The sequence below is a fragment of the Dermacentor variabilis genome, chromosome 6, assembly GCF_050947875.1.
Source record: "Dermacentor variabilis isolate Ectoservices chromosome 6, ASM5094787v1, whole genome shotgun sequence".
In the NCBI taxonomy this organism is placed as follows: Eukaryota; Metazoa; Arthropoda; class Arachnida; order Ixodida; family Ixodidae; genus Dermacentor; species Dermacentor variabilis.
The window spans coordinates 116,949,510-116,965,257 of record NC_134573.1 but is presented as its reverse complement, the minus strand read 5'-3'; the positions used below and the strand labels follow the sequence as shown (position 1 = coordinate 116,965,257).

Genomic DNA, 15,748 nt, shown 5'->3' with positions numbered 1-15,748 from the left:
GCAGCTCGGAGCGGTTCCGTCGGGGAAGCGCGCTCAATCCGGAACTCGTGTTGCGACGACCATGGAGTGGACGCACAATCTACTACCACCCGTCGCTTCCGACTGCAGTTACGAATGTGCGCGCATGTCGTTTTGCTGCGCGTCGGTTTACAAAAGAAAATGTCGTAAAACTGCCAAATAAGGCTAATGGGCAGCGAGTCCGCGCGCGCCTCGCGGAGTGCACGGAGTCCACAGGAGCCACCTCGGAGTTCACAAATCATCGGTCACCGACGCACGCCAGAGGCACGACACCGGGTCCCCTCGAAATGACGAAATACGAAATGACTTTCGGGTTTCACAGGCGGGAGCCGCGGCTTGGATTCGCACCAATGCGAAGTCGCGCTGCGTAATAATTGCCAAGTGCCAAATAGACGCCAGAGGATTTCTTTTTCAGCTGGCGAGCAACCGGCGACCTTGGGCGGTAACCTCGTGCGCCGAAAGTTGGCACAAACAGCTCGGACGAGCTCACCACAGAGACGTGGAACTCGGACTCTTCGAATCGGGTCCCGTTTGCGTGGAGAACGGCGCGCCGAAGCGCTGCCTCTCTGTCCCTCATAGACGCTCATTCACCGGTACGTTAGCCGAAGGGACAAGGCACGACGCACTTTCCCGGCAGTTCCCCGGGTCCCGTCGGCCACGGAATGCACGCAACGGCGGCCGGGCTCTTTGCGTGCTTACCACAGGTCGTCCTTCTTCAATGGTTTCTTGAAGAAATTTGTTATCTCAGTACGCTGAGTCTCCAAATCGGGAGCAGGGGGACCACCTTCCGCCATTTTGGAACGAAGAAGCTGGGGCCGATGTGACGTAACTATTCTTGCGGTGAGCTCGCGCAGACGTGTTCTCGCGAGTGACTACTTTTGCAACCTCCATCAATAAATTGGTAACGTTTGTGTGACGTTTACGCACAATGTTGTTACGTCACAAAATATTTTGTTTGTTTGTTTGCACAATTAAAAATGTAGTTAGCCGCAATCTTTGTAAGTAAAGTATTTTTAAAGTGTTTTAAGTAAATATGTTTTGATAAGTATGCATTTAAGCTAAAGTACCATAAGCATGACGAAAAGCTACTTTTTAAAATATACAATTAGCTTGACAAATACACATTTTTTTATTATTACCTTTCACTTTGTTTTTTAACATAATAATGAATGAGAGCTATTCATAGCTAAACTAAAATTTTTTTTTTAGTTTTTGTATAGTGGCGCACTACTTGACCAAACGCGTTGCACCCTTTTTATGTATGAAAAGGCAAAGCCTTACTAGCTTTTGACCCATTTGCGCCGGTTGTGGGTGGGCTGCATTTGTCATGTCCGGCCGATATTGATATTGAAACTCCGGTGAAAAACACTCAATCATGGTGAGTTCGAGTTTCGAACCTAGTGTGGCGTCATTTCATTTGACAGCATTGCTCTCGCTGTATGTTTTTTGAGTGTGAAACGGATACCGAAACACTTATCGTTACCTTCACTTGGCCTGTCCTATGCAATGGCTGCATTGAGGGGAGCATAGGCGTTGTCACTTTGAAAGAAAAAGCTTAGCATTTTCTGTTCCGTCTCGCACAACAGATGCCACGAGTTTTACGTATTGCACGTATTTCAACGAATTCGCTGTAACTAGACTGTTTGTGAGCTCGTTGAGCGTTAAATTCGCGCGGTGAGCCAACCGACCCGAAGCCGTCCTTCGCTTTCGGAGTGCTAGCTGATCGCTCATGTGTGAATAATAAGTCGATTGAAGCTCCTTGTCGAAGTGACTTGGCGCATTAGAAGACGGGGGTCGCAAGCACGATTGACTCAAACGTTTTGTTCAGAAAGAATGGTCGTTTGCAGGCAGCCTTAAGGCTTCTGTACGGGACATGTTGCGTTGAGTCAAATCTGTAAACACAGCGTCCGGCGTTGTATTACTTTTTGTCTACCTATCTGTGCGCTGCATTTGTTACCTCGATGGCCGTAACAAAGCGACTAGCTGTGGCACGCTGCGTGTAGTACTGTATTTAATTGCAGCTTGTTCCCGCTCTGCTTCGACTTTTTAGAAAGTTGCGCTGCTTTGGGTTTGACTTCCGACCAAGAATGTTCTTCGTGTTTTATTACATCTACGCAGCCCACGCTAGTGCGCCTGGGTGTTTTTAGCATGCTTTAGCCCCGATTTTTTAATTTTTGTTTCATTATGAGAAGTGCTGCCGTGCACGAAACAGAACAATACGGACATTTCTGTCACCTTCGTAAAGCAGGAAGAGGGGTGCCCTAGCAAACCTTACAGTATGCTACAAGCATAATATTCAATTGGAAATTTAAAACTAAACCACAGAAGCTTTCAATTTTCACATGACAGTGCTTACTTCTTCTTTTTTTTTTATTGCGTACCAACGATCTTCATACTTTCGTCTTCTTAAGCGAAGGCAAGCAGACCAAAGTTTCACAAAGGAGCTAGCAATCAGTTCATTTCTTTCACAGACTGAACTACACATGTAGAACTGTTTGCCTTCGATGCAATGCACCAGTGTGCTGCACATTTATTTCCCAGTGCACTTGTACACACACTGATGGTTTTGCATGTAAATTCGTTTAGTTCAATGTGCACTAAGTGCCGAACAACTGACAGTTCTGCAGTTGTTACTAACGGCATGCATTCCATTGGTAATTTTATGTATAGTATCAATGGCAAAGCTCTGCACCACTTGTTCATGTGTGTGTGCACATATTCTTGCAGTAGGAGTATAAAAATTCAGGCTAATAAGAGGCATACAGGAAAAGAACCTGAGTACATTTGTGTTGTACTTACAACAGATGTCGTGTCTGGGGTGGCCTATGGCACACATAGTGGCTGCTTACCAACAAGCCTACTTGCTGTCAACATTCCATGCATGTTTCAGCAGTGGGACCAGTTTGGCACACTGTGTGAACCCTGTCTCTGCTCCACATATGTAGCTACCATTCAGAGTCCATGGTGGACATTTGTAGAGGTAGAGTACAGAAGCACATATTTTGAAGTTGCAGGAACTCTGCCACATGTTTCTCATGCATATGAGGATAACATATAGCAAGTGTGAAGTTTAGAAAACACCTTTAATACTTCATTTCAAGACTAAAGTTGGTCTTCAGATGCTGCACCTGGTGTCAACATTTGTTGACACCAGGTGCAACGACACAGAGAAATTTGCTGACTTGTAGCACTAAGGCTAGGTATGGTGACATTGCTCACTAAAAAAAAACAAAAAACAAACAAACAAGAGTGTTGTGCTTGTTTGTTCTTGCTACGTTCGCATGCAGCAACCACAGTGATTTCGGGAACGAAGTGAGCCAGTGCATCATGATGCATCCACCTGGTTGGTACAGAAAATGGTTCAATGAAGCAAGTATTATAGTAAATTATTTGGGGCACTCCAAAGCTTGCCAGCGTTTCTTCTAGACTTTAGAAGGCTCGAACCTTTAGCACAAAAAATGACATCAGAAATGTCACGTCCATACTCCTTTGATTGAAGGGGCCCTGAACCACCTTTCATTGAAGTGGAGAAAGGCATTTGAAGTGAAAACAGGCTATTTCAGAGCTAATTTGTTGCAAAAAGTACTTCAATGTGTTCAGCAGAAGCAGAGTTATTGGCAATCAAACATGGCCTTCACTGTGCTCCCGTTCATTCTTCAATGCATTGCACTGTGAAGGCTACGGCGCAGTGGGGCATGCCCACAATACTCTGCCTTCTAAATGTCACCGTGGTGTGTCGTTCAAATTTCATCTTGGATGTTAATGTAGGTGCCACAACTTCCGCCTTTGGTGCCTACGATGCGCTAAACATAAGCCAAATGTATTTGTCCTCAGCGAGTCGCAGTGCGCCTAACCAGTAGACTAGCGGCTGCCGCGGTATCTATGCCATGTAGCCAACCACAGCTTGATGTCAGCTATCGGCCAATAGCGGCTATCTAAGGGGATGACGAAGTAGTGCATTCGATGACGAAATAGTTCTAGAAGAGAGTGAGGACAGGGCCTTCTGTTGAAAAGAGAGCGTTTGAGACAAACGTAACTGCTCAATCCGCTTGCAAGCTCCACGCACCACATACGACAGTAAAGCTTGGCTGAAATATTCGCAGCAGCCTATGCTACCCACGGACTATGTTATTTCACCAAGCCCAAAGGGTGGTTCAGGGCCCATTTAAGTAGTTACCATCAGGGGTGTCCATACATTGTCAGGATAGTGGACACTCACTCACAGTTGCTCTCCAATATGCTTTTCAGCATACTGAATAGCTCTCACTCATGTTCATGCTTGCGTCCACTCACACACACCGAGATTTGCATTTGCCGGCACTTGCTCACAGTCATACTCTCTCTCAGCCTTTGTCACTCGTACTCTCACTCACAACTGCGAAATCAGTCCGAGCATGAGTGAGTGTACTGATCTATGGGGGTGTCTCGTGACGTTGCCCTTAGCGCTGTATAATCTCTGTGCGGAGAATGAACAGTGTGTCACTGTGAGGGGCTCTCACAAGTTTTTTGTCTGCATTCCAGTCGTCCACGCTGCGGCCGTACCTCACAGCTGTGAGGCACACCTTGAATGCAGCCATGTGTTTAAAGGACTTCTCCTCCCAGGTCGTGGAAAGGCACAACAAGCCTGAAGTCGAAGTGAGGTAAAGGCACTCTGATGTGTTTGCGTTTTTGGTGTTGCGTGACATTGCCCGGCTTCCACTTGTGGAAAGGTTCAGTGACACGTGGAAGGCGTTCGAGAACTGTGTGAAACCCGCCAAGGTGTTCTGTGGCTATGTAATTGCATTGTCGAGCATGAGGGTGTGGGTTCGATACCCGGACACTGCAGCGGTATTTCAATGGGGGCGAAATGCAAAAATGCCTGTGTATCGTGCTTTGGGTGCACAGGTGCCCTGGAACACTCTTTGAACATAACAAAAATGTCACGAATCTGTTAACGAGGCTCCCCTGAACATGTGAAATATTATTGCACTGCATGCAGCAGGGAATTTACATTCTCACGTAACAGTGGAAAAAAAAAAAAGCTTTTGCTCTCACTTCCACAATGTCGTCATGCAGTGTCATTGCTGGGACATTCTCAGTAATACAGTTATTGCTCATTTAAGTTAAATAAATAAAAAATATATATGTCTGCAATGTCAAAAAGACACAAAAACCATTTCATGTTTGCACTGCTGGTTTAGACACAATGGATGCATGTTGTTGCGTCTGCTGCTGTGCATAGGCTCCAAGATGAAAACTGTAGCATAGATATTGTGGCCACTACTGGGTGCCGCCACGAGCTGTCTCGCATTCAACCTTTGGGCGGGGCCAGCAGGGCATTGCTCCCTTGTGCCCCCTTGCTGTCTCCCCTGTCTAGAAACCCACTGATTGGTCTGATAACCACGCCTAATTTTGCTTGTGCTTGAAGGATTCAAATTTTTGTGGTAGGAGATTCGCGAGGCGACCTAATTTAATAGTGATGTCGTTCTACTATTAGGTAGAACATTTTTGCAGGACCCTTTTAAAGAACCCCAGGTGGTCAAAATAAATCCAGATTCTCCACTATGGCATCTCTTGTAACACACTGGGTAATTTCAGGACGTTAAGCCCTACCACCTCCTTTTTTTTTTTTCTTTGGGCGGCAGAAGAATGGTGCGGTGTGACCAGACAGCATGAAAGGGACACTGAAGAACAGCACTATTAGGGATGTTCGAACAGCGAAATTTTGTACTCGAATTTGAGTATCTTAGAAAAATGGCATTCGGATACTGCATTGAACATTAAATGTGTTTTCTCATTTCTAAACACACTGAAATATAAAAGTTGCATGCAGCCCGCTTGGAAAAAAAAGGCTCATTTACATTATTTGATGCACGTAATGCCATGCAGAACTGTGTCTCTTATCAACTGAAGAGCTTGTAAATGCAAAGTGACTGAAAAGCGGTTGTATCTGGCACACCATGACAATCAGAGTAATGAAATAGGAATAGCATAGTCAACAGATGCACTTAGAGAGCTGTGTTTATTGAAGGTGCAAAGTGTAATGCTACTGCACTGCACTGCTTAAAGGGATGGAAATGGTGATACTGTCCAAATGAATTGATTTGCCTAAACTGAGAAAACAAATTTGTAAGTTGCCTAAGGTGAGACACCCTGTTGAGTGGAGGTTGTGTACTTGATGTGTTTGTTCAGCAACTAGTGCCTCTGCCACAGAATCATTTGGAACAATCACCACGTGCACCTGTCTTTCTCCCTGTAGCCTCCGATAAGTGTTGTCATACCGAGTACTTGAACACAAATGAATATTGCCCAACTTAAAATAGTGAATTCTCAAACTCAAGGCATACAAAATAGCACAAATTATGTTATTCGTACTCAAAATTTCAAAGATTCACACATCCTGAACATTAAACCAGTTTCGACTGCACTGGAGACTGATTCTGCGAGCTAATTTGGTTGGCCATCGTATTCACAGGGAACACTGCTAAGGAAGGGACGAGTGAAAGACAAGCGTACACACGAAGTATTCTTAAATTACTAGACTGCTTAATATAGACTGGTAAGGTTTGTCTGGCAAAGTGCTTTTTCAAAAGTTTTTATTAATTTTGATTGGAAAACTTTAGTTTTTACTGAAAGGAGAAGAAAAAATAGAAAGTCAAACTTCTCATTTTTGATCACACTGGAACTGCAGTGCTGGTGCACTAGTGCAACACCACATGAATTTAAAGTACAGTTAAACCTCGTTATAACGAAGTTCAATGTAACGAAATCCACGATATAACGAAGTATTTAACTTTTCATAACCTTTTGTCCATAGAACACCATGTATTTAGAACTTCAATATTACGAATTGTGTTTGTATGCGATTTCAATATAACAAAATTTCACTGCCGTCGCAAAGAAATGCCGAGACAATAAATGGAAACTTCCATGGACGCAGATAGTCAAATGAATTAATTACACAAGAGGCTGCTTGTAAACGCACCTCTCAAATTGTGCACTGCGTGACAAAAGGCACTGCCGAAGTGGAGCCACATCATGTTCTGTATAAAGTCCAAGTGCGATAAGATCCTGTTGCACCCCCCAGGCTCCTGCATGCGCGGCGACTACACCGCGCGAAAGAGTCTCACGCGGTTGTAGTCGCACTCGCGAGGTGACCTCCACAGTTTTGTTAGTAGCTTTCATTCCACATTTCCTGGTTCCACGCACTTTGTGCTTTAGGTGCGAGTGAAAGTGTGCGAAGGTGCGATAGAAAGATGGTTGCTTCACGCACTCCCTGCGCGAGCGAGCAAAGGGAAAGAGGGGGAGAGGAGCGAGCTTGCGGCAATGCAATCGAGAGCGCATGAGCGGCGGGGAGGGGTAGGTTGGTGTGCATCTTGGCCGTGGCTTTGCATGGCTGTAAACGCGGCTGAGTGCATACGCAGCCGTGCATGTTAGAGGTACTAATCTGCCACTTGTGTAAAGAGTGGGCGTGCCAAGACGGTGTGGCATCGTGGAAGCTCTCTTCTCGCGCGTTTAGTATTGAAGCTTGTGTAATCTCGAGTTTCGGTGACTCGGAGCGACAGACAGACGAAGCATTCGTTCCCTGCTGCCGGCACTTCTCCCGACAGCGTCGTGGCAGTGCGGGCGACACTATAAATCGCGGGAATGGAGGGCACGCGAAAGCGTGGCTGGCTTTGCATAATTTGTACCGCCTATGTGAAGATATCGTCGATGTGGCATAAAACCGTATCATTCGTCGCCGACTCCCAAATTTATCAAAATGAATTTTCTCATTTAAATTTGCTTTTTTCGATTGCCCGATAATTCGGAAAATTCTGCGGCCCCTTTCGGTGTAAGAAAAATCGATCGGTGACTGTACTTAATTGCATGAAAGGTTGAATTTCAATACAATGGAATTTCGATATATTGAAGGAAATTGCCGGTTTAACCTACTTTGTTATATTAAGGTTTAACTGTATTTTTTAGTGCCTCAGCTATTCTGACATATCAAAAGTTCTAGGAACTTGCTAGGTCAAGCCTCTGGTCCCACCAGAATGCAATGTAGTTGTCCTTGTTGCGGTAAAACGAACAGCTATGCCCGAGTAGACACTGTCAAAATCTGCTACATTATGGTGAGCTGGTGCGTCTCTGGCTCGCCAGCTTTCCTCCTCACTGCAGTAAGAAGGGCCATTTACTAACACTGCGGTATGCGCCATTCATATTTAGTGTCTGCATTACCAGGTCACGCACTTAATGCTATCATAGAAAAGTATGCAGTCATGGAATTTGACTACTTACATATGGAGTCGAGCAAAGAAGCTTGAGAAGAAATTAAGGACTATGCAGTGAACGATCGAATGAAATATGTTTGGCATAACTTTAAAGGGCCCCTCACCAGGTCTGGCCATTTTGAGCTTACAAGCGCAGAGCATACAATGCACGATAACGATTGTCTGTAAAGTATTACATTGCTGCGCACCGTGGAAAGATCTGAAATTTCAAACTAAACACCGTTTTCCCTTCTCCTAGCGGCTGCCACGCTCCAAGCCGGAGGATGGCGTATAAACATGCTAGTGTGTCTAAATACACGTGTTCGCGCTGCGACGTCGCTCATGGTGACACGTGACTTCGATAATTATTCCAGCCAACATCTGTTATTTGTGTAATATGTTGTTAGAATAGACGAATTAAAGCTTAGAGAAATAATAAAGCACACAAACCGAATGTCTGCATGTTTTTGTTTTACTTCGCACCACAGCAAGAGAGATGTACTTCTGTTTTGTCTGCTTGTTCCCACATCGTGCAGTCACGTGTGCAGACACCGAAACTGCCATTTTCTATGGTGTTCCAGCGCCGGATTATGCTCTGTAATCCACTTGTGTCTGCCTCAGTATTCGTGTAGCACACAGACATACCGCTAGTCAGGTGTCCTCATGCACAGGGCGCAAAATCGTGTGCTGTGAAACGAGACAATCGCAACAGCTCGCATGTGACGCCGTCAGTGGAAATGTGCTGTGCCGCAAAAAAGCGAGGAGAAAAAAAAATGAAGGTGGGGCCCGTGGTGTATACGTCATGCGATCCTCGAGGTCCGGTATGGGAGAACGTAGGGAAGGAATTTCGCTTGCAGAAGCTAGACGGGGCAAGTGGAGAAATTCTCTTTGCAGTGAAGCTCGCCTCCTGAAATCATTTGTTGCGACACTGAAATATTTCTATCTCGGCTATTAATGAGCTGATTTGAAAAATATTTGCGGCAGAACGCTCCCTAGAGGACACGTAACAACTTCCAACATATAACCAAAATTTGCTATGGGGCCTGGTGAGGGGCCCTGGACAGGAATTGTGTCCGCAATGGTTGACTGATGTACATCGCAAGGACAACTGAGAATTCAAATGACATATTGTGCAGTCCTAGGACGCTTTGGCTCCCGGCAGATAGGTGTCACACTGAGTGCCTGTAATGTCATGAATCACGGTCGTGACTTCAAGTAAATCATCCAATGCAGGATGCACAAAGCTACCTCGAGAATTGCGTTGTGTAGCAAAATAGGAAGCAGTTGGGGGCAGCTGATATTCTAGTCGACATTAAGATTAGAAAATGGAGCTCAGCCAGCCATGTAACGCATAGGGCAGACAACTGGCGATCTGTTAGATTTACAGAGTAGATGCCAAGAGAGAAGGGAAGCACAGACGAAGATGACAGAGAATTGGTGGTGTGATGAAATGCGGAAAGTCGCAGGCATAAGATGAGATCAGCCGGTGCAAGGCAGGGGTAATTGGATATGGCTGAAAGATGCCTTTGTCCTGCAGTGCACATAAATGTGCTGCTAATGATGAAAAGGCCCCTCATCAGACCTGCATATTGTGAGCAGACAAGTATGGCACATAGATCACATGCTGACACTTGTGTCCACAACAATACACTGATATACATCACAAAAACTGAAAATTCAAATGACATATTGTGCATATCATATTTATCACAAATAAAGATGGGGACAGTGGGAGAGAACACATAAACAACACGGGCGTTATTTGATTGTGCAGTCTGAGGATGTCTTGCATCCCGGCAAATATATGTCACACCGAGTGCCTGCAGCATGAATCGCGGTCATGACTTGAATATATTCATCATCCAATGCAGCACGCACAAAACTACCTCTACAAGTGCACAGCATAGCAAAAGAAGAAGAGAAAAAAAAAAAAGTCAAGGCTCATGACGTAAATGTGATGCAGCCTCTCAGTTCTGGTATGGGAGAGGGCAGGGAAGGATTGTCACTTGTGGACTTTTAGTGGTGGCAAGAGTATGTCTATGTCAGCAGTGGAGCTCATGCTCTGGCAGCACTGCACCACAACATTTCAGTTTCTCCTATATCTTTACTGATTGGAAAATTTGTTGTGGTAAAAGAACTTCTAGATGGCGCTTTACGACTTTTCGAGTATACAGTAGCTGGCTGGGCGAGGCATTACATCTGCATTATTATTACTACAATAAACTGCAATAAACTTTTAGTCGTGAGTCAGCGTTTCATCTCTCTTCTTGGTCCGTGTTTGTAGTGCACGCTGTAAGTATTAATAATTTCAGTGTATAACAAATTTTCTGTGAGGTCTGGTAAGGGCCCAATCAGGTGTTCATTTGAGCAGCCTTCTACAAATTTGTACATGAATCAAGTTCCATAGTGTAGGGTGGAATTGTATGTCATTGATCAGTGCTTTTGTTATCTTTCCTTTTACTATCACAACTGATTGGCACCTGTTCCTACAAATATTCCTTGCCTATGAATGGCTATATGGCCCCATACTGATGCATGTCTCATCATTTGCTTAACAGTGTGTGTTGCTCCTCTTCTTCAAAAAGAAACCAGTTTGAGAAATGGCTGCGGTAAAATGATCCCTAGACAGCAGTTTGCAGTTTTCAGTGTAAAGCCAATATTTCTGGTGTAGCCTGGTGACTGGGCCTTTAAAAATATCATTACCCATGGCATTTCCATTCTGGTACAAACTGCATTGCTCATGCTGCATTCAGTGTGCAGCAGACTCGGGTCTCTCAACGCGTGTTGTTGCACCGTGCAGGAGCAGCAAGGAGCTTCTGCTGACACCCGTGGTGATCAGCCGCAACGAGAAGGAGAAGGTGCTCATTGAGGGCTCGATCAACTCGCTTCGCATCAGCATTGCCATCAAGCAGGCTGATGACATCGAGCACATCCTCTGCCACAAGTTCATGCGATTCATGATGATGCGTGCCGAGAACTTCATTGTGCTGCGGCGCAAGCCCGTTGAGGTGAATGTTCTGACGTGCCTCTTTCTGCCTGCTTGTTCTACCTAGTCCATGTGGTTGGCTAGCAAGGAGGGCACATAAACCCTGCTGGTGCCTTACTTCTTTACTTTAGGGGATTTGTATGCTTCACATCTTTCGGACCACTCATGGGAACAACAGTTCGGCTAGTGTTATGCTAGTACAGTCTGACCTCAATATAGTGAACACACAAATAGCAAATTAACAGATATGGCAAAGCAAATCTAAAGATTTTCTCGCCAATATCAGCATGTAAAGAATAGTTTAGTATAACTGGTGTTGGATATAATGAACGCAGTCTTGTGTTGGCTGCGACCTTACTTTAACAAAGTTCAACTGTACTCCTTACATAGCTAGATGTACAAGTGCTGTCTTGACACGATGCATCAGCGCTCTTGCTGAAGTGTTATTTGTATGTGCAAAGAAAGCTAAAGAAAGATTAAATGCTTGGATAATTGGATTAAGCAGTGCTAGTAGCCAGCTTTCTTATAGCCAATAATGTGGCAGTTTAATTAACATTCAACACACACAAAGGTTCACAATGGGGCAGTTGCTCACTGTTCATTTGAGTATATTGTTAAAACCGGTAAAGTTATAAGTGGGTTCACCTGTGCTTCTTTTATGCCTAATTAAAATGTTTGTATGTTTGTCCCTTCTGCTGTTTATTGGCTATGACAGTAGGATTTTCTCAGTACTTGAAAGTTGTTGTTACAAGTGGGTTTGACTGTTTGTTCAGAAGGTCAGGCCAAAAAGGGTGTTAACTTCAGTGTTGCTATGAGAGACTCTCCTTTTTTGCGTGTGTGTTGCGGACAAATGGAAGTAGCACTGACACAACATGTACACTGTCATTGCAGGGCTACGACATCTCGTTCCTCATCACAAACTTCCATACGGAGCAGATGTACAAGCACAAGCTCGTTGACTTTGTTATCCACTTTATGGAGGAAATCGACAAGGAGATCAGCGAAATGAAGCTGTCACTCAATGCAAGGGCACGTATTTGTGCCGAAGAATTTCTTAAGCGGGTGAGCACAATGTGTTGCACTGCATCATGAGAGTCACATTGTATGTTTTTACTTGTTTTTTTTTATTGTGCAAAAATAACAAGAGTGCATGGTTGTCCCATTTCTGACTAGGCTTAGATGTCAAAAGTTTATCATATTCAATGGAGATGCCTTTGAAGACGGGAGTTCTTACCATTATGCTTTTGAATGCTTGAAACAACTGTAATAAGAGAGAGCTTAGGAATTGCGGCAGTTATTTCGCTAGTACAAATGAAATTCCTGTTCCAGTTCATCGGCAATCAACAGGGATTTCTCGATCATACTGTAGTCACCCAAAAAACTCAACTGTGGCATTTGACAGAGGGTCTCAAGATACAGTGATAGATTATGTGCTTCCTGCAATACAGATCACCTGATTTGATATTGCTCAATAAGCTTGTATTTCTCTACTGAAACATGGTGGCTCATCGGAGACTTTTGAATGCTTGTTTGTACGGTTGAGCTGAAAGTGCACCATTTCTCATTGCAGTTTTGACAAGGTCATCTGCTGCTGCTGGCAATGGTTTTTCTCCCACACACACAAGAACATTTATATAAATATTCTATATGAATCATGTTATTGTAATAAACATTTTTCTTTAATAATATTGAGCCTTGGTGCTTCTTTCATCACAAAGCTAGAATTCCTGTTGAGACTGCATGCTGCAGTGCTATATTGGCATTTGTTCAAGGCTGTTCCACATGGTCTTCCACTGCCTAGCCACTCTTGGTCACTATGCAAGCTTAATTTCTAGAAAGTGTCAGAAATGTGTTGCATTCATGCACACGTGGTACTTTTCCACCTTTGAGCCTGACACACTATCACCATTCTTGAATGACCACTCTCACAAGTGCATTAATTTCTAGGGGAAGCAATGTCTGTAATTTCTCTCTGCAGGGCACTATGTGTGTAGAGTGCACTTAAACGAATGCTGTAAATTGTCAGTCAGTGGCTTTGGAACACCTTTCTAGGTACTACAAGATGTGGTCTAGTACAATAGTAGAGAGTGACGTGCTCTTCAATTAGGCTAAAGGCAAGCGTATGTGCAAGCAACAGCACGTTCACAAACTTGGCCCGCATTCCTTGATGATCACTTTCAAAGTTGCTTTCACTTTTGCACTATTTCACACGGCTATAGCACCAGATGCATCTATGGGTAGCAGCGCATCCACACTGTGATAAGCTAGTGTGCTTGGCACTGTGTAAAGAACGATGCATCTTGCAGTAATCACGGGAAATTGGAAGTATCCTCGTAAGCGATGGTCTGTGAATACAGCACACTCTTTCTGGCCATTTGTGGAATAAAGTCTCTTATTTTCGGGTGAATCCGGTATTTTGGACTCCTGCTTATTTGGACTCTCTGATGGTCCCCATCAAGTCCGAATTATTGGTCAGTGACTATATATAGGCAGTTCCTAGGAAACCAGCCAAAAATTGCCTCAAAGGTAAGGGAAAGAAGTCGAGCCTGGAGGATGATTTTTCTTCCCCTCAGTCAACTTCGTCACTTCACAGGGCTGCTGACAAGCAATATGGCCATCTGCAAAACATCTTTGGCCAAAGCAGTAGAACCATGTAGGCATGGCTGGCACACACTGCAAGTAGTATTGCCAAATGTATTGCCATTCCTGAATGTGGCCTGTTTCTCACTGTATATAAGACACCACGAGCAGTGCCTTTGCTTACAATGTTTTTTGCAAACCCCTTCAAATACTACAAGTACTAAAAGTACTACAAGTACAAGTGCACAGGTGACTAATAGTGTTGCACAGCTGCCCTCAATTGTGATCGAGCCCAATCAGGATTGAAATTGTTGACCTTGATTGACTCCCTCCCACAGTGATGCAGAGGAGCCAATCGCGACCGAAAAATTCGATCAGGATCGGGCTTGATCGCGATCAAGAGTGCACCGTGTGACACGCATATAAATAATGGCTCCATAGTAAGGTTCGTTACAGTGCAATACAAGACAAGGACACAAGAAGGTATAAAACGACGACACAGCGCTGGCTCTCAACTGATATTTTATTGAAGATATGTATAACACCTATATATATAGGTGCCAGTTGATAACCATGACATGCACAAGACACAGATGCATCGAGACAACTGTGAAAATCTGACGCATAATCAAAATTGACATAGGTAACGCAGTTACTTGTCATGAAAAGTGATAGACGGTTCGCTGATACATGCTTTGTCCCTAATCTTTATATCGTGAGCCTTGACGGTTTTCCTTGTCAATTGGCTTGCGTGTTTAAAAGTGACACTAGCTTTTTTTTTTAATTCGGGGCGACAACCGCACGACTTGCAATGCTCCGGGAGATGAAGTGTCGCAACCCCTTGAACAGATAGCTCATGCTCACGAAGTCGAACATTCACATATCGCTTCGTTTGTCCCACGTACTCTCTCCCATGGGCCATAGTCTCTGAAAAGGACAGCTGGCGGTTAAGCGTGTCGCGATTCCTACAGAGGCATCTTGTGAGCTTAACAATAGTTGATCCTTTCCGGATAGCCAATTCGGAAAATGTGTGCAAGTACCTGGAAGACAGTTAGTTGAATATTCGGTGTGCCTTCAGCATAGATGTGGAAAACTTATATTATTCCCTTCCAAATGCCCAGGTTATGAAATGCGTTAAAGACTGCATTGTGCATGACAATGATGAAGCCTTCATCAATGACTGTAGTATCTTAGTAGAAGCCTTTCTTGAACTTTTCCTTTTACTGAAGGTCTACCTTTGTTTTATGGAGAGGGGGTCTGTATTGGCTCGTGCGTAGCTCCTATCATTAGGGACATTTTTCTAGGTTATATTGATAGGCAACTAGAGCGCCGCCTTGCTAAGCTTTCCAATAGGGTTTTTCACTACATTGATGATATCGTTATATTTTTTACCAGTAACATTCACGCCGAGGGTGTTGATGAAATTTTAACGTTATTCAGGCAGCACGGCATGGGCCTTGATTTTACTTTCGAAGTCCCTAAGGACCATCAACTGCAGTTTCTAGACCTGAGATTAATCTTTGATTAAAATCATGTCAATCAAAGAAGTCGTGTTTTCATATGTCGAAGGCTGCTTTTTCTGATCAGGTAAATCGTTTAATGGATGTTGGTTACCCCGAAGCGATTAGTTCATCTGAGTGAAAGTATGGTTTGCAACATCAAGAGCATAAATGACTAAGGTATTAAAACAAAATTAGAAGAAAAAAGAAAAAAAAACGCAGTAGTACCGTATGTACACAAGTTAGCGCATGAGCTTAAGACTGTTGGTTCAAGATACAGCATTGATGTTCGTTTTTCTGCGAAACATAAGACAGGTCACATATGCCCGTTAGTTGATAACTTGCTGAAGGATAAGCAAATGAAGGGAAAATGCACTTTCAAACATGTGAACAGATACATCACTTGTGCTAAGCAGGTTGTCTATACCATTCCA

At 44.0% G+C, this 15,748-nt stretch overlaps 2 protein-coding genes across 3 annotated transcripts in view; one reads left to right on the top strand and one right to left on the bottom strand.

The window, feature by feature from the left end:
* The window catches only part of LOC142585090 (ubiquitin carboxyl-terminal hydrolase 15-like), a 67,846-nt gene extending 66,956 nt beyond the window's left edge, over nt 1–890 (bottom strand). Inside the window, exon 1 of one of the 2 annotated variants that reach the window (XM_075695598.1) lies at nt 718–890. In XM_075695598.1, the coding sequence (XP_075551713.1) occupies nt 718–812 (95 nt within the window). In that variant the 5' untranslated portion in view covers nt 813–890. The remainder of the gene's footprint in view (nt 1–717) is intronic. The other variant, XM_075695597.1, reaches the window with a different exon arrangement.
* Nucleotides 891–1,244: 354 nt separating this feature from the next.
* On the top strand, nt 1,245–12,923 carry Arpc4 (Actin-related protein 2/3 complex, subunit 4). Its single transcript, XM_075695596.1, has 5 exons — nt 1,245–1,396; nt 4,540–4,658; nt 11,050–11,257; nt 12,127–12,297; nt 12,806–12,923. The coding sequence occupies exons 1-5, from the start codon at nt 1,394–1,396 to the stop codon at nt 12,809–12,811; spliced, it is 507 nt and encodes a 168-aa protein (XP_075551711.1). The 5' UTR covers nt 1,245–1,393; the 3' UTR covers nt 12,812–12,923.
* The last annotated feature ends 2,825 nt before the right edge of the window (nt 12,924–15,748 follow it).